The sequence below is a fragment of the Salmo trutta genome, chromosome 1 (assembly GCF_901001165.1).
Source record: "Salmo trutta chromosome 1, fSalTru1.1, whole genome shotgun sequence".
Lineage (NCBI taxonomy): Eukaryota > Metazoa > Chordata > Actinopteri > Salmoniformes > Salmonidae > Salmo > Salmo trutta.
In genome coordinates this window covers 74,746,800-74,773,322 of record NC_042957.1, presented here as the reverse complement: position 1 = coordinate 74,773,322, position 26,523 = coordinate 74,746,800, and the positions used below count along the sequence as shown (strand labels likewise).

The 26,523-nt window shown below is 42.2% G+C and overlaps 1 protein-coding gene across 1 annotated transcript in view; it reads left to right on the top strand.

The window, feature by feature from the left end:
- The window catches only part of LOC115207709 (vesicular glutamate transporter 1), a 57,802-nt gene that overhangs the window by 24,989 nt on the left and 6,290 nt on the right, over positions 1-26,523 (top strand). The window contains exons 2-10 of the mRNA XM_029775115.1: positions 9,971-10,223; positions 13,090-13,208; positions 14,894-15,008; positions 15,140-15,227; positions 16,984-17,070; positions 18,152-18,294; positions 18,465-18,614; positions 20,332-20,464; positions 22,873-22,983. Of these exons, the coding sequence (XP_029630975.1) occupies positions 9,971-10,223; positions 13,090-13,208; positions 14,894-15,008; positions 15,140-15,227; positions 16,984-17,070; positions 18,152-18,294; positions 18,465-18,614; positions 20,332-20,464; positions 22,873-22,983 (1,199 nt within the window). The remainder of the gene's footprint in view (positions 1-9,970; positions 10,224-13,089; positions 13,209-14,893; positions 15,009-15,139; positions 15,228-16,983; positions 17,071-18,151; positions 18,295-18,464; positions 18,615-20,331; positions 20,465-22,872; positions 22,984-26,523) is intronic.

The following is a 26,523-nucleotide window of genomic DNA, read 5'->3' as shown; positions in this document are numbered from 1 at the left end:
AAACAGGGAGAGAATTGGGCTTAAGAAAACTCTCATTTTCACAAACTTCCTTTCAAGGATTCAGTTACTCTGAGTCGCATTGATACAGTGATCAGGATGGGGGCTCTGTTCCATTTTGATTTAGTCCATTCAGGAAGATGGATAGTTATTCAGTCCATTCATTGAATGTGTTCATATACTTATTGAACTACGTGTTGAATTTAATAAATTGAAAAGTTAATTCCAGAATATATTAAATTAACATTTCCAGTGAATTTAGCCACCTTGAAAGTGCTTTTGGGTTAAAGAGACATACAGCTTTGTAAGCAGTAGTCCCAAACTGCACAATACTGTAGAGGACGTCCCACTAGAGTACAGCAGAAGCCCTGGACCAGAGACCACACACGGTGGGGGAAAGAGCAGCCCTTTGAGTGAATAGAAGTGTAATTAACGTTAATTAGCGCCGTGGGCTAGTCTCGTTAGCAGGTAGCATATGTGCCGGTGCCAGACTGCAATCTGTCTCGTTGGGACTCAATACAAAGGCTGATGGTTAATGAAGGCCCTCCTGCAACATCCCCACCACTCAGCTCAGCTGTGATGGGGCTGGTAGCATTCTGGTGTTTAGTCACCATTTCATCTCCTCCGTTTGTATTGGGTGGATGGATACCATGGATACCATTATTCAGCAGATTGTTAGAGGTGCTAAAATCCCAAATGTGCTAAGGGAAATCCAAAGGGACTTAATATTATAGATAAACAATATATTATCAAATATGTTATTGTTGTGGTGGGCTGGCCACTTCATCCAAATTGCTTACTTTAGACAAAGAAACTGTGTCATCTCAATCAAATCTGCATATTGAAGGAAAGAAGTCTGACTAGTTTATTCTATTTTCATATTTTAAATACTGTATATTGCACATAAGTAAGTAAGTATGCTAAACAATCCTAGCATACATCTGTGCTTAGTGTACCAGTCATCCTTCTCATGAACTCAATTGAATAATCAGTGGAATTCCCCAATTGTGACTTTTTGCTAAAACCGAGATGGTTAGTAAAGAATACTGTATGTCCATTCAAAAAAGAAAGGTATAAAAGAAAGGGTGGAGTTAGGGAAAGACATACTGGAGCAGATGGGTTGTGTGTGTTAGAGTTAGAGAGAGAGAGTGGAAGAGAGAGAGTGAGTGAGAGAGAGTGAGAGAGCAAGAGAGAGGCAGAAAGATAGAGAGAGTGAGAGAGAGAGAGAGAGAGAGAGAGAGAGAGAGAGAGTTAGAGAGAGAGTGAGAGAGCGAGAGAGAGGCAGAAAGATAGAGAGAGTGAGAGAGAGAGAGAGAGATAGAGAGAGAGAGAGAGTTAGAGAGAGAGTGAGAGAGCGAGAGAGAGGCAGAAAGTTAGAGAGAGAGAGTTAGATAGAGAGAGAGAGAGAGAGAGAGAGAGAGAGAGAGAGAGAGAGAGATGGTGTTCCACTATAGAGTAAAGACAGCCAGAGAAAAGTAAAGACTAGAGGATGGAGTGGTAGAATAAAGACTAGAGGATGGAGTGGTAGAATAAAGACTAGAGGATGGAGTGGTAGAATAAAGACTAGAGGATGGAGTGGTATAATAAAGACTAGAGGATGGAGTGGTAGAATAAAGACTAGAGGACGGAGTGGTAGAATAAAGACTAGAGGACGGAGTGGTAGAATAAAGACTAGAGGATGGAGTGGTAGAATAAAGACTAGAGGATGGAGTGGTAGAATAAAGACTAGAGGATGGGAGTGGTAGAATAAAGACTAGAGGATGGAGTGGTAGAATAAAGACTAGAGGACGGAGTGGTAGAATAAAGACTAGAGGATGGAGTGGTAGAATAAAGACTAGAGGATGGAGTGGTAGAATAAAGACTAGAGGATGGAGTGGTAGAATAAAGACTAGAGGATGGAGTGGTAGAATAAAGACTAGAGGATGGAGTGGTAGAATAAAGACTAGAGGACGGAGTGGTAGAATAAAGACTAGAGGATGGAGTGGTAGAATAAAGACTAGAGGATGGAGTGGTAGAATAAAGACTAGAGGATGGAGTGTAGAATAAAGACTAGAGGATGGAGTGGTAGAATAAGACTAGAGGATGGAGTGGTAGAATAAAGACTAGAGATGGAGTGGTAGAATAAAGACTAGAGGATGGAGTGGTAGAATAAAGACTAGAGGATGGAGTGGTAGAATAAAGACTAGAGGATGGAGTGGTAGAATAAAGACTAGAGGATGGAGTGGTAGAATAAAGACTAGAGGATGGAGTGGTAGAATAAAGACTAGAGGAGGGAGTGGTAGAATAAAGACTAGAGGATGGAGTGGTAGAATAAAGACTAGAGGATGGAGTGGTAGAATAAAGACTAGATGAGGGAGTGGTAGAATAAAGACTAGAGGATGGAGTGGTAGAATAAAGACTAGAGGATGGAGTGGTAGAATAAAGACTAGAGGATGGAGTGGTAGAATAAAGACTAGAGGATGGAGTGGTAGAATAAAGACTAGAGGATGGAGTGGTAGAATAAAGACTAGAGGATGGAGTGGTAGAATAAAGACTAGAGGATGGAGTGGTAGAATAAAGACTAGAGGATGGAGTGGTAGAATAAAGACTAGAGGATGGAGTGGTAGAATAAAGACTAGAGGATGGAGTGGTAGAATAAAGACTAGAGGATGGAGTGGTAGAATAAAGACTAGAGGATGGAGTGGTAGAATAAAGACTAGAGGACAGAGTGGTAGAATAAAGGACTAGAGGACGGAGTGTAGAATAAAGACTAGAGGACGGAGTGGTAGAATAAAGACTAGAGGATGGAGTGGTAGAATAAAGACTAGAGGATGGAGTGGTAGAATAAAGACTAGAGGATGGAGTGGTAGAATAAAGACTAGAGGAGGGAGTGGTAGAATAAAGACTAGAGGACGGAGTGGTAGAATAAAGACTAGAGGACGGAGTGGTAGAATAAAGACTAGAGGATGGAGTGGTAGAATAAAGACTAGAGGATGGAGTGGTAGAATAAAGACTAGAGGATGGAGTGGTAGAATAAAGACTAGAGGATGGAGTGGCAGAATAAAGACTAGAGGACGGAGTGGTAGAATAAAGACTAGAGGATAGAGTGGTAGAATAAAGACTAGAGGATGGAGTGGTAGAATAAAGACTAGGGGACGGAGTGGTAGAATAAAGACTAGAGGACGGAGTGGTAGAATAAAGACTAGAGGACGGAGTGGTAGAATAAAGACTAGAGGAGGAGTGGAGAATAAAGACTAGAGGATAGAGTGGTAGAATAAAGACTAGAGGATAGAGTGGTAGAATAAAGACTAGAGGATGGAGTGGTAGAATAAAGACTAGAGGATGGAGTGGTAGAATAAAGACTAGAGGATGGAGTGGTAGAATAAAGACTAGAGGACGGAGTGGTAGAATAAAGACTAGAGGATGGAGTGGTAGAATAAAGACTAAAGGACGGAGTGGTAGAATAAAGACTAGAGGACGGAGTGGTAGAATAAAGACTAGAGGATGGAGTGGTAGAATAAAGACTAGAGGATGGAGTGGTAGAATAAAGACTAGAGGATGGAGTGGTAGAATAAAGACTAGAGGACGGAGTGGTAGAATAAAGACTAGAGGATGGAGTGGTAGAATAAAGACTAGAGGATGGAGTGGTATAATAAAGACTAGAGGATGGAGTGGTAGAATAAAGACTAGAGGATGGAGTGGTAGAATAAAGACTAGAGGATGGAGTGGTAGAATAAAGACTAGAGGATGGAGTGGTAGAATAAAGACTAGAGGATGGAGTGGTAGAATAAAGACTAGAGGATGGAGTGGTAGAATAAAGACTAGAGGATGGAGTGGTATAATAAAGACTAGAGGATGGAGTGGTAGAATAAAGACTAGAGGATGGAGTGGTATAATAAAGACTAGAGGATGGAGTGGTAGAATAAAGACTAGAGGACAGAGTGGTAGAATAAAGACTAGAGGACGGAGTGGTAGAATAAAGACTAGAGGATGGAGTGGTAGAATAAAGACTAGAGGATGGAGTGGTAGAATAAAGACTAGAGGATGGAGTGGTATAATAAAGACTAGAGGATGGAGTGGTATAATAAAGACTAGAGGATGGAGTGGTAGAATAAAGACTAGAGGATGGAGTGGTAGAATAAAGACTAGAGGAGGGAGTGGTAGAATAAAGACTAGAGGATGGCCCACTAGCGTAGCAGGGAATGGTAGTATGTGTTGCGGTTGATGCCATCGTGTATTCCTCCATGTTCATTTCCGGAAGTAAATATTTTTGGGTAATCCTAATCTGAATGTTGTGACAGATTAAGAGGGAGTGGGACGGGAGATTGGGATCACTCGAACAGCGAATGAGAGATGGAAAAAGGGAGAGAGCGAGTGAGGTGGGAGGGAGAATACACCGGAAGAGTAGCAGGGTGTAGGATAGAGAGAGAGAGAAAGGTAGAGAAAGAGCGAGAGATAGAGAGAGAGATAGGAGGGAGGGAGGGAGGGAGGGAGGACATAACATTTAATACCTTTTACATCCAAATACACTGTTTTTTTTATCCCTCTATCTATACGTTGTATTAGTCAATATAACAATATACTATATACTATATATATATATATATATATATATATATATACTACTTTGCTAAATAAATATTATGTACATTTCGATGTAGAACCAGGTTTTCTCTCTATCTTCTTTGCTGTTCTTGGTTTGCGTCTGACTGATTGCGTGTTTTCAGCGTTTGAAGGGATTACAACAAATCTGCTTTGTTGAAAGGGGGAGGTACAAGCTGCAGCACAAGCACAGCATAAGAACATGACCAACATACAGAGAGATATACTGATCAAAAATATAAACGCAACATGCATCAATTTTAACAATTGTGTTGAGTCAGAGTTCATGATAGGAAATCAGTCAATTGAAATAAATGTATTAGGCCCTAATCTATGGATTTCACATGATTGGGCAGAGGCACAGCCACTAGGGAGCCAGGCCCAGCCAATCAAAATCATTTTTTTCCCCAGAAAAGGGCTTTATTACAGACAGAAATACGCCTCAGTTTCTAATACCTTTTTTGCACTATTGGTTAGAGCCTGTAAGTAAGCATTTCACTGTAAGGTCTACCTACACCTGTTGTATTCGGCACACCTGACAAATAAACTTTGATTTGATTTGATTTCATAAGCTGTCTGAGTGGTTGGTCTCAGACGATCTCAAAGGTGAAGAAGCCGGATGTGGAAGTCCTGGGCTGGCGTGGTTACATGTGGTCTGCGGTTGTGAGACTGGTTGGACGTACTGCCAAATTCTCTAAAACGACGTTGGAGGTTTCTTATCGTGGAGGAATGAACATTAAATTCTCTGGCAACAGCTTTGGTGGACATTCATGCAATCAGCATGCATCTGTATAATGATCATGCTGTTTAATCAGCTTCTTGATATGCCACTCCTGTCAGGTGGATGGATTATCTTGGCAAAGGAGAAATGGTCACTAACAGCGATGTAAACAAATTTATGCACAAAATTTGAAAGAAATAAGCTGTTAGTGCATCTGGAAAATATTTCTGGGATCTTTTATTTCAGCTCATGAAACATGGGGACCAACACTTTACATGTTGCGTTTATATATATTTTTCAGTGCAGATAGAGAGAGAGAGAGAGAGAGAGAGAGAGAGAGAGAGAGAGAGAGAATGACGAGGGAAAGACAGAGAATATTAGAAGGGGGATAACTCAATAATTCATCTCCCCAAAAAATCTATTAATATTTAATCAATCTATGAGTTGGACTTGCTTGTGTGTGGTGTGTATTTGTGTTCATTCAAATCAAATTGTATTTGTCACATGCGCCGAATACAACAGGTGTAGTAGACCTTACAGTGAATGCTTATTGTGTGTCTGTGTGTGTTCAGTGTGTGTCTGTGTGTGTTCAGTGTGTGTCTGTGTGTGTGTGTGTTCAGTGTGTGTGTGTGTTCATACTTGTGGGAGAAAAAGAATGGAAGAGGAGAATAGTGAGGCAAGAATCATCTCCAGGAATCTCTAAATCACTTGATTTGAATAAAGGAGGAGTCTTTCTATTTAGACATTCTATTTGATTTAGTCCAGACTGATTCACAATGGATCAACTCTTTGGAACCCAATGACTCCTAGCAGTGATTCCAGCTGCTTTTCTCGTCCTCACTGAGTAACTGGATCCTCCATGGAAACTGGACAACCTGTGAGCTCCTGTGTGACCCTGTACAAACACACACATGCACATGCAGGCACACACACTAAAACACACACACATCGATACACACACACACACACACCTACACACACACACAACACACACACACACACACACACACACACACACACACACACACACACACACACACACACAAACTATCTCTAATTCTGTCTCTGCCCCTCTCTGTCTCTCTCTCTCTCTACCCCTCTCTCATTCTGTCTCTCTTTCTACCCCTCTGTCACAGTCTCTCTAATTCTGTCTCTGTCCCTCTCTGTCTCTCTCTCTAATTCTGTCTCTGTCCCTCTCTGTCTCTCTCTCTAATTCTGTCTCTGTCCCTCTCTGTCTCTCTCTCTAATTCTGTCTCTGTCCCTCTCTGTCTCTCTCTCTAATTCTGTCTCTGTCCCTCTCTGTCTCTCTCTCTAATTCTGTCTCTGTCCCTCTCTGCCTCTCTCTCTAATTCTGTCTCTGTCCCTCTCTGCCTCTCTCTCTAATTATGTCTCTGCCCCTCTCTGTCTCTCTCTCTACCCCTCTCTCATTCTCTCTCTAATTATGTCTCTGTCCCTCTCTGCCTCTCTCTCTAATTCTGTCTCTGTCCCTCTCTGTCTCTCTCTCTAATTCTGTCTCTGTCCCTCTCTGTCTCTCTCTCTAATTCTGTCTCTGTCCCTCTCTGCCTCTCTCCCTAATTCTGTCTCTGTCCCTCTCTGCCTCTCTCTCTAATTATGTCTCTACCCCTCTCTGTCTCTCTCTCTACCCCTCTCTCATTCTCGCTCTAATTATGTCTCTGTCCCTCTCTGCCTCTCTCTCTAATTCTGTCTCTGTCCCTCTCTGTCTCTCTCTCTAATTCTGTCTCTGTCCCTCTCTGTCTCTCTCTCTAATTCTGTCTCTGTCCCTCTCTGCCTCTCTCTCTAATTCTGTCTCTGTCCCTCTCTGCCTCTCTCTCTAATTATGTCTCTGCCCCTCTCTGCCTCTCTCTCTAATTCTGTCTCTGTCCCTCTCTGCCTCTCTCTCTAATTATGTCTCTGCCCCTCTCTGTCTCTCTCTCTACCCCGCTCTCATTCTCTCTCTAATTATGTCTCTGTCCCTCTCTGCCTCTCTCTCTAATTCTGTCTCTGTCCCTCTCTGCCTCTCTCTCTAATTATGTCTCTGCCCCTCTCTGTCTCTCTCTCTACCCCGCTCTCATTCTCTCTCTAATTATGTCTCTGTCCCTCTCTGCCTCTCTCTCTAATTCTGTCTCTGTCCCTCTCTGTCTCTCTCTCTAATTCTGTCTCTGTCCCTCTCTGTCTCTCTCTCTAATTATGTCTCTGCCCCTCTCTGTCTCTCTCTCTAATTATGTCTCTGTCCCTCTCTGCCTCTCTCTCTAATTATGTCTCTGCCCCTCTCTGTCTCTCTCTCTACCCCGCTCTCATTCTCTCTCTAATTATGTCTCTGTCCCTCTCTGCCTCTCTCTCTAATTCTGTCTCTGTCCCTCTCTGTCTCTCTCTCTAATTCTGTCTCTGTCCCTCTCTGCCTCTCTCTCTAATTCTGTCTCTGTCCCTCTCTGTCTCTCTCTCTAATTCTGTCTCTGTCCCTCTCTGTCTCTCTCTCTAATTATGTCTCTGCCCCTCTCTGTCTCTCTCTCTAATTATGTCTCTGTCCCTCTCTGCCTCTCTCTCTAATTCTGTCTCTGTCCCTCTCTGCCTCTCTCTCTAATTATGTCTCTGTCCCTTTCTCACTCTCTCTTTCTTTGCCATACTAGCTATAGGTGAAATTAGCCATTGCATATATACTGTGATTGTGCGTGTGTGTGTGTGTGTGTGTGTGTGTGTGTGTGTGTGTGTGTGTGTGTGTGTGTGTGTGTGTGTGTGTGTGTGTGTGTGTGTGTGTGTGTGTGTGTGTGTGTGTGTGCGAGCTCGTGTTCACGCTCCAATAATAATGATCATGGTGGTTTTGTTATCAAGGTCCAAGGTTCTCTATTGTAGGCTATGTCTTTACTGTGGATACACGGCTCCACATTTGATTAGATAGCACAGCTCTGTGTGGGTGGGTGCTGGTTCCAGTGTGTGTATGACAGAGTGGACAGAGTCAGAAGGGCTAAGAGTTTATCAGTCAGGGTCCGCACAGCAGTGTTGTAGAATACTAGGCCGTTGGCTTTCATACTTCTTGAATTCGCAGTGTGGCTGAAGCCATTTCTGCAACCGTCACCACATTGAAATGAATATGAGCTACGTACGCGAGATCGTCGGGCTGTGTGTTGCCTGCAGATGGTGATCGCAGAGCAAGATCGAAAATTATGCATTGTTGGTTAAGGGCTTGTAATTAAGCATTTCACTGCGCATGTGACAAATTAAATGTGGTTTGATTTGATTTGATGTCACTATGGGACGCCGGACTATCACGACTCAGCTGCTTTAGACTCTGAACAGAACTGCACTTTAGTGTCCAAAGTGTGTGTGTGTGACAGAGTGGTCAGTGCCAGGGCAGCAGCAGGTATAGGCTACTGTGAAGGACTGAACACTGGGGGAATGTGCCATAGCTGGTGCCCACCCACCTAGGGACCAGGCAAACAACAGATGCTCCCACACAGGGGGAGTTGCTGATTCAGAGATGACCTTAACATATGCGTGTGTGTGTGTGTGTGTGTGTGTGTGTGTGTGTGTGTGTGTGTGTGTGTGTGTGTGTGTGTGTGTGTGTGTGTGTGTGTGTGTGTGTGTGTGTGTGTGTGTGTGTGTAAGCTTGGGAGAAACAGGCTTTTTGATCATTAAACCCCTATAAGACTGGAAAGAAAATCAATGTGAAATGTTTGCTTGATCTCTTAACCATGTGTACACCTGGCTAGGGTCATGTTAATGCAGTCTGTATGGATTGCCAATACACAGTACTGAATTCAGGGGGGGGTAGCCCAACCGGGACTCGGACCTACAATCTTCTGGTTGTGAAGCAGTCATGCTATCCACAGTATCAGTGATGTTCATTTTTTGCCACGGCTGGGGTTGTTATAAGAAAAACTTGTGTGCGGACGTGGCGGGGCTTACGACCTCCCAGGCCCTTCAATAAATGGTCATGTAGTCATCTCTAGCTTCAAACTGAAATTCTGAACTGAAAAGGGAATTGAGCCCAACCTTGGTAAACATGTAGATGACCCTGACCTCGTCAACATTACAAACACGTTGGTTTACAAAAAGGTGTCATTTCGACACATCAATGGAAATTTGACTTGGCTGTTGCATTGTTCCACATTCTCCCTGCTTATTAACACTACATGACACTAACAGACGCCTTCACCCAAGGAGACTTACAGTACAGCGAGTGCATACATTTGAAGTATACTATGTGATTCGGGGCGGCAGGTAGCCTAGTGGTTAGAGAGTTGGGTCAGTAAACATAAGGTTTTTAGATCGAATCCCTGAGCTGACAAGGTAAAAATCTGTCGTTCTGCCCCTGAACAAGGCAGTTAACCTACTGTTCCTAGGCCGGCATTGTAAATAAGAATTTATTCTTAACTGACTTGCCTAGTTAAATAAAGGTTAAATAAAAAAACATATTAAAAAACAATTATATTGGAATTGAACCCACGGCCTTGCTGTTGTTACCACAATGCTCCATCATCCAACTGAGCCACAGCGGAGCACCACAGGGTTCAATTCTAACACTATTTAATTCTAACTAGATTTCAGTTTCTTGTTTTTCTTTTATAAAATTGTAAAGCGACTTTGGGTCCTTGAAAAGCGCTACATAAATACCATGTGTAATTATTATTATTACCACTAACTGTCCCTCTCTCTCCCTCTGCTCTTCACCAGAATCCTAGAAAAGCGTCAGCCCAATGGCGAGACCATCGAGCTTTCGGCCGAGGGCCGCCCAGAGCTTGTGGAGGAGAAGGAGATGCCCGTGGTGGACTGCACCTGCTTCGGCCTTCCCCGTCGCTACATCATCGCCATCCTCTCAGGCCTGGGCTTCTGCATCTCCTTCGGCATCCGCTGCAACCTGGGCGTGGCCATCGTCAGCATGGTCAATGACCACACCGTCTGGAAGGGTAACAAGGAGGTCCTGGTGGTGAGGCACACTGTTCTGGCACTTACACTCACACTTCTATTTTCTTCCTACAGTCTTAGAAAAAAAAGGAGCTATCTAGAACCTAAAAGGGTGCTTCGGCTGTCCCCATAGGAGAACCCTTTAAAGAATCCTTTTCGGTTCCAGGTAGAACACTTTTGGTTCCAGGTAAAACCCATTTGGAAAATGATTATTTTTGGTTCCAGGTAGACGTCTTTTGGAAAAAGGTTCTACCTGGAACCAAACGGTCTTACATGGAACCAAAAAGGGTTCTCCTATTGTAAAGAGTCAGTTTGTAGCGGGTCGGAAGAAGTCAGGCGCAGGACACAGAACTGAGTAAAAATGTAACTTTACTCGAAATAAACCAACAATAAATTCCCCACTGGGAAACAGACCAGCTCACAGAAGTACTGACCACTTCACAACGAATAAACACGCACAACAACCATGGGGAAAACAGAGGTTAAATAATGAACATGTAATTGGGGAATTGAAACCAGGTGTGTAAAACAAAGACAAAACAAAAGGAAAATGAAAAGTGGATCGGCGATGGCTAGAAGGCCGGTGACGTCAACCGCCGAACGCCGCCCGAACAAGGAGAGGGACCGACTTCGGCGGAAGTCATGAAGAACCCTTGTAGAAGCTCTGACTTTGCTGATGGCTGCTTTATTGAGGAAAACATATACTTACTATGACTGTCTGCTTTATTGAGGAAAACATTTACTTACTATGACTGTCTGCTTTAATGAGGAAAACATTTACTTACTATGACTGTCTGCTTTATTGAGGAAAACATTTACTTACCCATACTGTCTGCTTTATTGAGGAAAACATTTACTTACTATGACTGTCTGCTTTAATGAGGAAAACATTTACTTACTATGACTGTCTGCTTTAATGAGGAAAACATGTACTTACTATGACTGTCTGCTTTATTGAGGAAAACATTTACTTACTATGACTGTCTGATTTAATGAGGAAAACATTTACTTACTATGACTGTCTGCTTTAATGAGGAAAACATTTACTTACTATGACTGTCTGCTTTATTGAGGAAAACATTTACTTACTATGACTGTCTGATTTAATGAGGAAAACATTTACTTACTATGACTGTCTGCGCTAACGACTCAAATGTAAATGTCTGAAAAAGGGAGGTTCTTTGAAGTGACCGATGGTTCTATGTGGCACACTTTCTACTCAAAGAAACATTTTTTTGAAGAGGGTTCTTCCCTACTTTCTTTGCTGTCTGAATGGTGGCAAATAACCTTGCTAGCTAGTGTTGTGGGAAGAGGAGGGTTGGGGTCAGGTCAGGTTAGGTTAGGGGGAGGGCTGGCTACAGGCCACAACAAAGGTTGTAACTTTGGGCTGGGAGGCTCACAGTGTGTGTAACCTAACGTAGCAGGTGTAAAATAAATACCTGAGTGAGGTCCACATATCCATTTTTCAGAGGAAAAGCAAGCTAGGTTGAAGATACTGTATCAATGAAAACCGGATCCTTCCGGTTGTTTCCGACCTCGCTGAGGTTGGAGTGTGTCCAAGCTTTAACTTGTGCAGAGGAAGAAGAATACTGTCAATGGACAATGTACTTTGACTTGAAAATACTTCTTTATTATCACAATCAGCACCTTTTGAAGTGTAGCCTTTATCAAGGTGCACTGGAAGCTAACACAAGTCTTCGGGTCTCAGGCAAAGTTTCTCATCACTCAAGCATTATTTAACGAACCCACTCCGCTACACATCCATAGTCTCTGCATGTCTGGCAGACATATCAGTGTGGATGACGGATCACCACCTCAAGCTGAACCTCGGCAAGACGGAGCTGCTCTTCCTCCCGGGGAAGGACTGCCCGTTCCATGATCTCGCCATCACGGTTGACAACTCCCTTGTGTCCTCCTCCCAGAGTGCTAAGAACCTTGGCGTGACCCTGGACAACACCCTGTCGTTCTCCACTAACATCAAGGCGGTGACCCGATCCTGTAGGTTCATGCTCTACAACATTCACAGAATACGACCCTGCCTCACACAGGAATCGGCGCAGGTCCTAGTCCAGGCACTTGTCATCTCCCGTCTGGATTACTGCAACTCGCTGTTGGCTGGGCTCCCTGCCTGTGCCATTAAACCCCTACAACTCATCCAGAACGCCGCAGCCCGTCTGGTGTTCAACCTTCCCAAGTTCTCTCACGTCACCCCGCTCCTCCGCTCTCTCCACTGGCTTCCAGTTGAAGCTCGCATCCGCTACAAGTCCATGGTGCTTGCCTATGGAGCTGTGAGGGGAACGGCACCTCCGTACCTTCAGGCTCTGATAAGGCCCTACACCCAAACAAGGGCACTGCGTTCATCCACCTCTGGCCTGCTCGCCTCCCTACCTCTGAGGAAGCACAGTTCCCGCTCAGCCCAGTCAAAACTGTTCGCTGCTCTGGCACCCCAATGGTGGAACAAGCTCCCTCACGACGCCAGGACAGCGGAGTCAATCACCACCTTCCGGAGACACCTTAAACCCCACCTCTTTAAGGAATACCTGGGATAGGATAAAGTAATCCTTCTAACCCCCCCCCCCCCTTAAAAGATTTAGATGCACTATTGTAAAGTGGTTGTTCCACTGGATATCATAAGGTGAATGCACCAATTTGTAAGTCGCTCTGGATAAGAGCGTCTGCTAAATGACTTAAATTTAAATGTAAATGTAAATGGGCTGTGTTCATTAGGACGCGCAACGAAAAAACGCTTCAAAATGTTCTGCAACTGAAAATCTAAATTAGTGTTTCTTATTCTACAATCCAGGTAGTCCCTTGCTCCCAGATGGTTTTCTCCCGTTTGGTGCCATATGAACACAACCATGGTCTCTCCTCCTCTTTCCCTCCCCCAGGCAGCACAGTTCAGCTGGGATCCAGAGACCGTGGGGATGATCCACGGGTCCTTCTTCTGGGGATACATTGTCACACAGATTCCCGGAGGTTTTATATGTCAAAAATATAAAGCTAACAAGTAAGTACATTTTAGCATGCTTTGGGATCATTATTCCTGTATTGATTGACTGATTTCCTTTTTGTATGTCAATACCTTTCCTCAAAGTAGTCAGAGGTCAACTTTATTACTACTAGGCTTCATTTGACTAAAGTATGCATTAATTTTGACTAAAGTATACATTGTATTTGACTAAAATATACATTATATTTTACTAGAGTATACATTATATTTTACTAGTGTATACATTATATTTGACTAAAGTATACATTATATTTGACTAGTGTATACATTATATTTGACTAAAGTATACATTATATTTGACTAAAGTATACATTATATTTGACGAAAGTATACATTATATTTTACTAAAGGATACATTATATTTGACTAAATTATGCATTATATTTTACTAGAGTATACATTATATTTGACTAAAGTATACATTATATTTTACTAAAGTATACATTATATTTTATTAGAGTATACATTATATTTGGCTAAAATATACATTATATTTTATTACAGTATACATTATATTTTACTAAAGTATACATTATATTTTATTACAGTATACATTATATTTGACTAAAATATACATTATATTTCCCACTTTCTCCTTTGTCCCCAAACAACGTCTAATAACAGTAGTGTTATGATAACATGAAGGGGTCTGATATGACTTATTCATCAGTAGTAGCCTCATAATAACAGGAGTCTGTCTCTTGTTTCTGTAGCAGCTTGATGAACAAGTACATCCCTGGACAGGACATTATTCTCCATCTATCTCCTTAATGCAGAGGGCCAAATAGACGTGCATCGGGTCCCATTCATACAGCCTTTGGTATGACTTGGCCGGGGATTGAACCCCCTACCTTTCAATCTCAGGGTGGACAGTCCTGCCACAAGGCCACTCAGTTGGCTTGACACATTTATAAGCGGTACAAAAACTAAGAAAACAGTATACATTGGCTACTAAACTATGGCTGCGGATGTTGCCTCAATCAAAAAGTTCTGTATTCATTTTTACTAATGAAGTATAGACGGAGCCCTTATATTCAAGGATTTCCATCAGACATTTTGAACTGCTACAAACCTTGGGACAGTCTCATCAATAACACCAAAGACGTTTCTCTCAGGATTGGGGTTAATTACATGTTTATATCAGTCAATTTAGGAAATGAAATGAAAACAAGCTCATTAATTGAAATCTTTATAGAATTTAAATATTTCATCTTCATAGAAAATATTTGCCAATAATTACTTCCTGAATTAAACTAAATTGAAAATTAAACTGACCCCTAATGAACCATGGTCTCTATCGCTCTCAGTGGTTGAAATGAAGGCTGGTCTCTATCGCTCTCAGTGGTTGAAATGAAGGCTGGTCTCTATCGCTCTCAGTGGTTGAAATGAAGGCTGGTCTCTATCGCTCTCAGTGGTTGAAATGAAGGCGGGTCTCTATAGCTCTCAGTGGTTGAAATGAAGGCGGGTCTCTATAGCTCTCAGTGGTTGAAATGAAGGCGGGTCTCTATAGCTCTCAGTGGTTGAAATGAAGGCGGGTCTCTATAGCTCTCAGTGGTTGAAATGAAGGCGGGTCTCTATAGCTCTCAGTGGTTGAAATGAAGGCTGGTCTCTATAGCTCTCAGTGGTTGAAATTAAGGCTGGTTGTGTTTGTCTCTGACTGTTTCTGTCTTGGTGTGTTTCAGAGTGTTTGGCTTCGCCATAGTGGCCACATCCACTCTCAACATGCTGATTCCATCTGCTGCTCGTACACACTACAGCTGTGTCATACTAGTCAGGATATGCCAAGGCCTCGTCGAGGTACTTAGAGTGCATCTGTCTCTCTCTCTCTCTCTCTGTGTGTGTGTGTGTGTGTGTGTGTGTGTGTGTGCGTGCGTTGAATATTATGTTTGGATATTTACTGTGTACATAACTTCATTACTTCCCTATAGGGCGTATCTTACCCAGCATGCCATGGGATCTGGGCCAAATGGGCCCCGCCTCTAGAGAGAAGTCGACTGGCCACAACAGCATTCTGTGGTAAGATACTAAAACAAATGGATTTAAACATCCTCTCACTCTCTCCCTCCCTTTTTCTCTCTCTTAAACCACACAATGAATGAATTTCCCCCCGGGGATAATAAAGACTACTCTACACATTACTGGATCAAACCATTAGTGATGTTACTTGATGTTCTTGTCAAGAGGGTAGCTAAGATGTGCTTCTAAACAACCTCAACATTATAGTAAAGTTCCTATTGGTAACATCCCAAATAAATCTAGTGCAGGATGGGTTCGTGGTAATGGCTGGAGTGGAATCGGTGGAATGGTATCAAATACATGCCATTCCATTCGCTCCATTCCAGCCATTATTATGAGCCGTCCTCCCCTCAACAGCCTCCATTGATGCATTCTCAGCTGCAGGAAGTGTATGTAGCCCTGTATGTAGCCCTCCAGGGTCCAGGTATGAGAGATCAAAATGGCAGATTTGGTCACTGATAAGACCTTAAATTTGAGGCGCTTTCAAATTATGCTTTTACCTAAACCAGATGGAGATTTGTAGTGGACCATTGTTGGATTGTAGTGGACCGTTGTTGGATTGTAATGGACTGTTGTTGGATTGTAATGGACCGTTGTTGGATTGTAATGGACCGCTGTTGGATTGTAGTGGACCGTTGTTGGATTGTAGTGGACTGCTGTTGGATTGTAGCGGACCGTTGTTGGATTGTAGTGGACCGTTGTTGGATTGTAATGGACTGTTGTTGGATTGTAGTGGACCGTTGTTGGATTGTAATGGACCGTTGTTGGATTGTAGTGGACCGTTGTTGGATTGTAATGGACCGCTGTTGGATTGTAGTGGACCATTGTTGGATTGTAATGGACTGTTGTTGGATTGCATAAACATCAACAGTAATTGTGTGATGGTGGGGATGCAGGGCTTTGTTCCAAATAAAATGTTTCACCTAGCCCAAATGTTGCATGAACATTCTTATTATGTCACTGAATATATCAAGCATATTTCCAGATTCTATTATTGACAAATGCTGTGAAAAGTCCAGTAAATGTAAATATCAGCAGTAATGTAATTGCTTGGATTGGGTCTTCTGCATTTTTGTATCCTCACCTTTGTTCTGATAAAAGTTTTCCCTTTCAATTGCTACCATGGTTATGCTTTTTAAATGTTTTCTGTTAGAAACATTTCAGTTTGTCCTTGTCCACATACAGTATGTAACGGGTTATAAGTATAATGCTGTGAATCAGTGGAGGCTGTTGAGGGGAGGACGGCTCATAATAATGTCTGGAACGGAGCAAATGGAATGGCATCAAACACCTGGAAACCATGTGTTTGATGTATTTGATACCATTCCACTGATTCCACTCCAGCCAATACCACAAGCCCATCCTCCACCAACCTCCTGTGCTGTGAATGACTTTTCATAGGCATTGACAATGAACAGGACGGGTCAATGTGTAAACATTAGTGAAGCCACCTTCTCAGTTTTGGAGGCGGCGTAATCTTTTCTAGTAAAGAGCTAATTAACTGTTCTTACTGTAAGTTAATTATTTCCCCCCACAGTTAGTTGGCTAGGTTAGTTAGTTAGTTAGTTAGTTACCTTGCTAGCTAATCTCGAAACCCAGAATCAAATATTGTGTGAGCTAGCTAGCTAGCTATTGCTACTGACTTTGATTGTGGGTGCTGAGGTGTTCAGATCTGGCCTGACGGAGGCTTTACACAACAACAATAGAAACATCAATGTACCATATTTCTGTGTCTTGCTCTTCCTTTGTGTCACAGGTTCCTATGCGGGAGCTGTGGTGGCCATGCCTCTTGCTGGAGTGTTGGTTCAGTATGTAGGGTGGCCTTCAGTCTTCTACGTCTATGGTGAGTAAAACCAACCTGGCAGTACAGAGTTGAACGGTTTCATCACCATACAGGTCCCCTAAGATAAAACCCCAGCAAGCTTATAGTGGGTGGCCCCTGCTCAGCTGCCTACTGCCCATGACCCAGTGTTGGTAGCCCAGACTATTGAAAGTGGTATGCTGACTACCCAGTTAGCCAGTGCTAGCCTCCTTTGGGGAGCTAGCGGTATAGCACCAGTTCATAGGAGGAGAGAGGTAGAGACATGGGTCCAATAAGAGCTTGCTGGGTATTTTTTCTGTGACAATGACATCCAAACGGACACAATTTATGTTATTGCAAACGTGTCATCACTGTAGTGTACTGTAGAGACCATTCTCCCAACCCTACCTTTCTCCCTACTCCACCCTTCTCATTTCCTACCCTTCTCTCCCCTCTATACCTCTCTACCGCTCTCCTCCTCTCTCTCTGCTCTCTCTCTCCATTTTACCTCTCTCCTCCTCTCTCACCCCTCTTTAACTCTCTACCTATCTTCTCATTTCTCTCCCCCTTTACCTCCCTACTTCTATCCTCCTCTCTCTCCCCTCTTTACCTCTCTACCACTCTCCTCCTCTCTCTCCCCCTTTACCTCCCTACTTCTATCCTCCTCTCTCTCCCCTCTTTACCTCTCTACCACTCTCCTCCTCTCTCTCCCCCTTTACCTCCCTACTTCTATCCTCCTCTCTCTCCCCCTTTACCTCCCTACTTCTTTCCTCATCTCTCTCTCCTCTTTATCTTTCTCCTCATCTCTCTCTCTCTTTATCTTTCTCCTCATCTCTCTCTCTTTATCTTTCTCCTCATCTCTCTCTCCTCTTTATCTTTCTCCTCATCTCTCTCTCTCTTTATCTTTCTCCTCATCTCTCTCTCTTTATCTTTCTCCTCATCTCTCTCTCCTCTTTATCTTTCTCCTCATCTCTCTCTCCTCATCTCTCTCTCCTCTTTACCCCTCCTCACTCTCCTCTTTACCTCTCTTCCTCTTTCCTCCTCTCTCTCCTATTTATCTCTCTACCTCTGTCCTCCTCTCTCTCCCCCTTTACCTCTCTCATCCTCTCTCTCCCTCTCCCAGGCAGTTTTGGGATAGCATGGTATCTGTTCTGGATCCTGGTGTCGTATGAAAGCCCAGCAGCCCACCCCACTATCACCCCTGAGGAGAGGAAGTACATCGAGGAAGCCATCGGAGATTCAGCAGGTTTTGCCAATCCTCTACAGGTAAGCACAAAGACGCACAACACACACCATTTTATTTCAAATAAACTGCACAGTCTCTCTCACACACACACAAACACACACACCACATCCCTCTATAATTTCACTTTTGTGCTGTGTGAGGACTGGTGAGGACTGTGAGCACAACCATCTCTCATTCCTCCTTGTTGCAGAAATTCAAAACCCCGTGGAGAGCATTCTTCACGTCCATGCCGGTGTACGCCATTATCGTAGCCAACTTCTGCAGGAGCTGGACTTTCTACCTGCTTCTCATCAGCCAGCCGGCCTACTTCGAGGAAGTGTTTGGCTTTGAGATCAGCAAGGTGAGACAGAGTTTTAATTATGAATTAACCCCTATCCCTATTACCTATCCCCTATCCCCTAACCTCTACCCCCTACCCCCTACCCCCTATCCCCTAGACTCTATCCCCTATCCCCTAGCCTAGCCCCTGGCCTCTAGCCCCTATCCCCTGGCCTCTAGCCCCTAGCCTAGCCCCTATCCCCTGGCCTCTAGCCCCTGGCCTATAGCCCCTAGCCCCTGGCCTCTAGCCCCTAGCCCCTGGCCTCTAGCCCCTATCCCCTGGCCTCTAGCCCCTAGCCTAGCCCCTATCCCCTGGCCTCTAGCCCCTGGCCTATAGCCCCTAGCCCCTGGCCTCTAGCCCCTGGCCTCTAGCCCCTAGCCCCTGGCCTCTAGCCCCTAGCCCCTGGCCTCTATCCCCTACCCTCTAGCCCCTATCCCCTGGCCTCTAGCCCCTATCCCCTGGCCTCTAGCCCCTAGCCCCTGGCCTCTAGCCCAGAGAAAAACAGCTGGTGGTCTGCGGGTTAAATTTGGCCCACCATAGTTTCACATTTTTTGTTTTTGGGAAGAAAAAAGGCCTCTCTCGCTCTCGCTCTCTCAATTCAATGCAATTCATAGATCTTTATTAGGGCGGCAGCGTAGCCTAGTGGTTAGAGCGTTGGACTAGTAACCGAAAGGTTGCAAGATCCAATCCCCGAGCTGACAAGGTTCAGAATCTGCTGTTCTGCCCCTGAACACAGCAGTTAACCCACTGTTCCTAAGCTGCCATTGAAAATAAGAATTTGTTCTTAACTGACTTGCCTAGTAAAATTGGCATGGGAAACATATGTTTACATTGACAAAGTAAGTGAAATAAACAATCAAAAATTAACATTGAACATTACACTCACATGTTTCAAAGGAATAGACACATTTCAAATTTCAAATTATTTCTATATGCAGTATTGTAATGGTTAAAGTACAAAAGGGAAATAAATAAACATAAATATGGGTTGTATTTACAATGGTGCTTGTTCTTCATTGGTTGCCCCTTTCTTGTGGCAACAGGTTATACATCTTGCTGCTGTGATGGCACACTGTGGTATTTCAGCCAATAGATATGGGAGTTTAACAAAATTGGATTTGTTTTGGAATTCTTTGTGGGTCAGTGTGATCTGAGGGAAGTATGTGTCTCTAATATGGTCATACATTTGGCAGGAGGTTAGGAAGTGCTGCTCAGTTTCCACCTCATTTTGTGGGCAGTGTTGCACATAGCCTGTTTTCTCTTGAGAGCCATGTCTGCCTACGGCGGCCTTTCTCAATAGCAAGGCTATGCTCACTGAGTCTGTACATAGTCACAGTGGTCAGGTATTCTGCCACTGTGTACTCCCTGTTTAGGAACAAATAGCATTCCAGTTTGCTCTTTTTTTTGGTCAATTCTTTCCAATGTGTCAAGTAATTATCTTTTTGTTTTCTCATGATTTGGTTTGGTCTAATTGTGTTGCTGTCCTGGGGATCTGTGTGGTATGTTTGTGTTTATGTTTGTGATGGCTTTATTATAGAAGGTTGGGGAATCGCTTCGTTATAGGTGGAATTTAACAACTATTTTCTGGATTTTGATAAGGGGGTATCGTCCTAATGCTGTTCTGCATGCATTGTTTGATGTTTTAAGTTGTACACAGAGGATGTTTTTGCAGAATTCTGTATGCAGAGTCTTAATTTGGTGTTTGTCCCATTTTGTGAATTCTCTCTCTCTCTGTCAGGTGGGGATGGTGTCGGCCTTGCCACATCTGGTGATGACCATCGTTGTGCCCATCGGAGGACAGCTGGCAGACTACCTTAGAACACACAACATCATGACCACCACCAACGTCAGGAAGCTCATGAACTGTGGAGGTGAGAGGCCACTCCACGGTGAACTTTACCCTATATAGACACAGATCTGGGGTCAGTTTTGCATTTCCCTCACTAATGGTTCAAGTTAGGATTGGGGGAGGGGAAGTTGATCCTAGATCTGTACTTAAGGGAAACTTAGATTCGAAAACAAACCCAATTTTTATAAACTCCCATATCTACTGGGTGGAATACCACACTGTGCAATCACAGCAGCAAGATGTGTCACCTGTTGCCACAAGAAAAGGGCAACCAGTGAAGAACAAGTGCAATGTTTAGAACAAGTGTAATGTGAGTGTGTTTACTGTTATTTTTTATAGTTTATTTCACTTTGGTTTATTATCTACTTCACTTTCTTTGGCAATGTTAACAATATGTTTCCCATGCCAATAAAGCCCTTGAATTGAATTGAAAAATAGGGGAGAAAGTGGGTGGAGAGAGAGAGGAGGGAGGATGGGTAGAGTGGAGTGAGAGGGAGGGCAAATAGAGAGGTGTTAGCTGAGCAGGGGAGGGAGAGACTGAGGCAGAGAGGGGTGGCGTCGTGTTGCAGGATAACTTTTATGCAATACACTTAATTTCAAACTTGTAGAGTAATTTCAGATTAAAATTTTCAAAAAATGTCCATGAATTCTAATCCACATAATAATTCACATTTCCTGTTGCTGCTGGATTAGTTTCATGCTGTAGCCAACTGGCTCAAATGAAGATCCTGTAGTTATAAGGGAGGGCACAGAGAGAGAGAGAGAAAGAAGAGAGGGAAGAGAATAAAATACATCATTATCCCCAGAGAGAGAGAGAGAGAGAGAGAGAGAGAGAGAGAGAGAGAGAGAGAGAGAGAGAGAGAGAGAGAGAGAGAGAGCACGCAATAGTAGGCCCAAACAGTTGATGACGACAATGTGTGATTGTGTGTGTGTAGCAGCACGTGAGTGTAAAATAAAGTGACTGTGGCGGCAGCTTGTTCATGAGGGCATCATGTGTGTAAAAGCAGTATTAAAGTGCCTGAGAGAGCATGGTGTATGACGGTCGCAGCACATAGACATGTTCTGCTGCTGTGAGCTAGTGGTAGTGGTGCACTAGCCTGGATCAAACTGCTGATTCTACAGCTGGGACTGCGCTAACACAAGCCTGCTGTGTACGCATCACTGGCCCCTCTGCTAATGAGAGCAGTCTCACAGAACAGAACAGGAGACAGGTAACTCTCAGTGCCAGAACTACGTTAGCTCAACGTCCCAACACAACCTATTTGTGTCAGAGAGGGGAAGAACAAAACTATCGAACCAATAAAAAGGAATGCAGAACGTTCTATAATAGAATGTTCTCCAATTGTTATTTAAAAACAGAAGGAATGCAGAAGATTCTATAATTGTTATATAAAACAGAAGGAATGCAGAACGTTCTATAATTGTTATATAAAACAGAAGGAATGCAGAACGTTCTCTAATTGTTATTTTAAAACAGAAGGAATGCAGAACGTTCTCTAATTGTTATTTTAAAACAGAAGGAATGCAGAACGTTCAATAATTGTTATATAAAACAGAAGGAATGCAGAACGTTCAATAATTGTTATTTTAAAACAGAAGGAATGCAGAACGTTCTCAAATTGTTATTTTAAAACAGAAGGAATGCAGAACGTTCTCTAATTGTTATTTTAAAACAGAAGGAATGCAGAACGTTCTCTAATTGTTATTTTAAAACAGAAGGAATGCAGAACGTTCTATAATTGTTATATAAAACAGAAGGAATGCAGAACGTTCTATAATTGTTATATAAAACAGAAGGAATGCAGAACGTTCAATAATTGTTATATAAAACAGAAGGAATGCAGAACGTTCAATAATTGTTATATAAAACAGAAGGAATGCAGAACGTTCAATAATTGTTATATAAAACAGAGGGGATATAATATGTGCCAAATGGTAGATGCTTTAATCCAGAATGACTTTACAGTTCAGTGAGGGCAAACATTATAGTATCTGTATATACACGATTCCTGTGGGAATTGAACCAGTGACCTTGGCATTGCTAGCGCTCTGCTCTCACCAACTGAGCCACACAGGATCATCATCATCACATCACTGGCACAGGGCATGGGCATGACAGAACGGGCAAATTAAAATCATCCAGTCAACAAACACGACTAGGACAAGACAATAATGATAAAGTTGCAATATGTACATTTTGGGGCAAAAAATTCTAAAAGCTGGCCCAACTCTCTGAATATATGTCTCTGCCCACAACCTATGTTTGTCACAGATGGCAAAACTAAATGGGGATCAACACCACCACCCACCCCTAATACCAGAACTAACATTAGAGTCAAAGGTTAGGATCCTTTCCATATTGTGATCTTTGCTGTTTGTTGTTAGTGGTGATTTTAGTGTGTTTAGTTGTGGTTCCTGTTTTGTCACCAGGGTTTGGAATGGAGGCCACTTTCTTGCTGGTGGTGGGATACTCTCACACCAAGGTCATGGCCATCTCCTTTTTAGTCATCGCTGTGGGCTTCAGTGGATTTGCCATCTCAGGTAAGAACATGAAAGATTTTCTCTCCCACAAATAAACAGACTACGAATTAAGACTGTCACTACATTTCTACAGAGCTGTGAGAATCCATATTTAAATTCATATTCAGTTGTTGTGTGATGAGCGTTCTGGCACAAAAATGGTGGCCGTGCATCACCCAAGTGGGTGCTACACATTGGTGATGGATGAGGTGAGTTTCCTCCTTACTATGTAAAACACTTTGAGTACCTCAGTTGGTAGAAAAGGGCTATATAAATGCAATCAATGAATTATTAATAATCTATTTGTTTTGAACTGTCAAGGATGTTCTGTTGATGACATATGTATGTGGTTAGCTATTAAACACCTATCCAGGCATTGTGAGACCATGTGTCTGAAGTGTAGTCAGCCTGGAACGTGTCCACTGTCTGTGCATGAGCATTGGTAGAATCCTCAGTGATGCTTTGTGATGCAAAGGTATGGGTGTCATCTCCCACCTCTGTGCTAATCTGATTGTTCAATTCACTTTGGAGAAAGACAACAACCAACCAGTTAGGGTATTCTTAAGTCAACTTGTTGGTCTGAGAGACGATGCTCAGTTGCACCACTCGCTGGACAAATGGAAGTGAAATGTCCCACTCGTAATTCAATACAGGTATCAAACTGTCAGTTAGGTTTACTGAGTAACAACAGTCAGGAAGATAATACTGTCTGTTAGGTTTACTGAGTAACAACAGTCAGGAAGATAATACCAAACTGTCTGTTAGGTTTACTGAGTAACAACAGTCATGAAGATAATACCAAACTGTCTGTTAGGTTTACTGAGTAACAACAGTCATGAAGATAATACTGTCTGTTAGGTTTACTGAGTAACAACAGTCAGGAAGATAATACCAAACTGTCTGTTAGGTTTACTGAGTAACAACAGTCAGGAAGATAATACCAAACTGTCTGTTAGGTTTACTGAGTAACAACAGTCAGGAAGATAATACCAAACTGTCAGTTAGGTTTACTGAGTAACAACAGTCAGGAAGATAATACTGTCTGTTAGGTTTACTGAGTAACAACAGTCAGGAAGATAATACCAAACTGTCTGTTAGGTTTACTGAGTAACAACAGTCATGAAGATAATACTGTCTGTTAGGTTTACTGAGTAACAACAGTCATGAAGATAATACCAAACTGTCAGTTAGGTTTACTGAGTAACAACAGTCAGGAAGATAATACTGTCTGTTAGGTTTACTGAGTAACAACAGTCAGGAAGATAATACCAAACTGTCTGTTAGGTTTACTGAGTAACAACAGTCATGAAGATAATACCAAACTGTCAGTTAGGTTTACTGAGTAACAACAGTCAGGAAGATAATACTGTCTGTTAGGTTTACTGAGTAACAACAGTCAGGAAGATAATACCAAACTGTCTGTTAGGTTTACTGAGTAACAACAGTCAGGAAGATAATACCAAACTGTCTGTTAGGTTTACTGAGTAACAACAGTCATGAAGATAATACTGTCTGTTAGGTTTACTGAGTAACAACAGTCAGGAAGATAATACCAAACTGTCTGTTAGGTTTACTGAGTAACAACAGTCATGAAGATAATACCAAACTGTCTGTTAGGTTTACTGAGTAACAACAGTCATTAAGATAATACTGTCTGTTAGGTTTACTGAGTAACAACATTCAGGAAGATAATACCAAACTGTCTGTTAGGTTTACTGAGTAACAACAGTCATGAAGATAATACCAAACTGTCTATTAGGTTTACTGAGTAACAACAGTCATGAAGATAATACTGTCTGTTAGGTTTACTGAGTAACAACAGTCAGGAAGATAATACTGTCTGTTAGGTTTACTGAGTAACAACAGTCAGGAAGATAATACCAAACTGTCTATTAGGTTTACTGAGTAACAACAGTCAGGAAGATAATACTGTCTGTTAGGTTTACTGAGTAACAACAGTCAGGAAGATAATACCAAACTGTCTATTAGGTTTACTGAGTAACAACAGTCAGGAAGATAATACTGTCTGTTAGGTTTACTGAGTAACAACAGTCAGGAAGATAATACCAAACTGTCTGTTAGGTTTACTGAGTAACAACAGTCATGAAGATAATACTGTCTGTTAGGTTTACTGAGTAACAACAGTCAGGAAGATAATACCAAACTGTCTGTTAGGTTTACTGAGTAACAACAGTCAGGAAGATAAAACTGTCTGTTAGGTTTACTGAGTAACAACAGTCATGAAGATAATACCAAACTGTCTGTTAGGTTTACTGAGTAACAACAGTCATGAAGATAATACCAAACTGTCTATTAGGTTTACTGAGTAACAACAGTCAGGAAGATAATACTGTCTGTTAGGTTTACTGAGTAACAACAGTCAGGAAGATAATACCAAACTGTCTGTTAGGTTTACTGAGTAACAACAGTCATGAAGATAATACTGTCTGTTAGGTTTACTGAGTAACAACAGTCAGGAAGATAATACCAAACTGTCTGTTAGGTTTACTGAGTAACAACAGTCAGGAAGATAATACCAAACTGTCTGTTAGGTTTACTGAGTAACAACAGTCAGGAAGATAAAACTGTCTGTTAGGTTTACTGAGTAACAACAGTCATGAAGATAATACCAAGCTGTCTGTTAGGTTTACTGAGTAACAACAGTCATGAAGATAATACTGTCTGTTAGGTTTACTGAGTAACAACAGTCAGGAAGATAATACCAAACTGTCTGTTAGGTTTACTGAGTAACAACAGTCATGAAGATAATACTGTCTGTTAGGTTTACTGAGTAACAACAGTCATGAAGATAATACTGTCTGTTAGGTTTACTGAGTAACAACAGTCATGAAGATAATACTGTCTGTTAGGTTTACTGAGTAACAACAGTCATGAAGATAATACCAAACTGTCTGTTAGGTTTACTGAGTAACAACAGTCATGAAGATAATACCAAACTGTCTATTAGGTTTACTGAGTAACAACAGTCATGAAGATAATACCAAACTGTCTGTTAGGTTTACTGAGTAACAACAGTCAGGAAGATAATACCAAACTGTCTGTTAGGTTTACTGAGTAACAACAGTCAGGAAGATAATACCAAACTGTCTGTTAGGTTCACTGAGTAACAACAGTCATGAAGATAATACTGTCTGTTAGGTTTACTGAGTAACAACAGTCAGGAAGATAATACCAAACTGTCTGTTAGGTTTACTGAGTAACAACAGTCAGGAAGATTTTACCAAACTGTCTATTAGGTTTACTGAGTAACAACAGTCATGAAGATAATACTGTCTGTTAGGTTTACTGAGTAACAACAGTCATGAAGATAATACCAAACTGTCTGTTAGGTTTACTGAGTAACAACAGTCAGGAAGATAATACTGTCTGTTAGGTTTACTGAGTAACAACAGTCATGAAGATAATACCAAACTGTCTGTTAGGTTTACTGAGTAACAACAGTCAGGAAGATAATACTGTCTGTTAGGTTTACTGAGTAACAACAGTCAGGAAGATAATACTGTCTGTTAGGTTTACTGAGTAACAACAATCATGAAGATA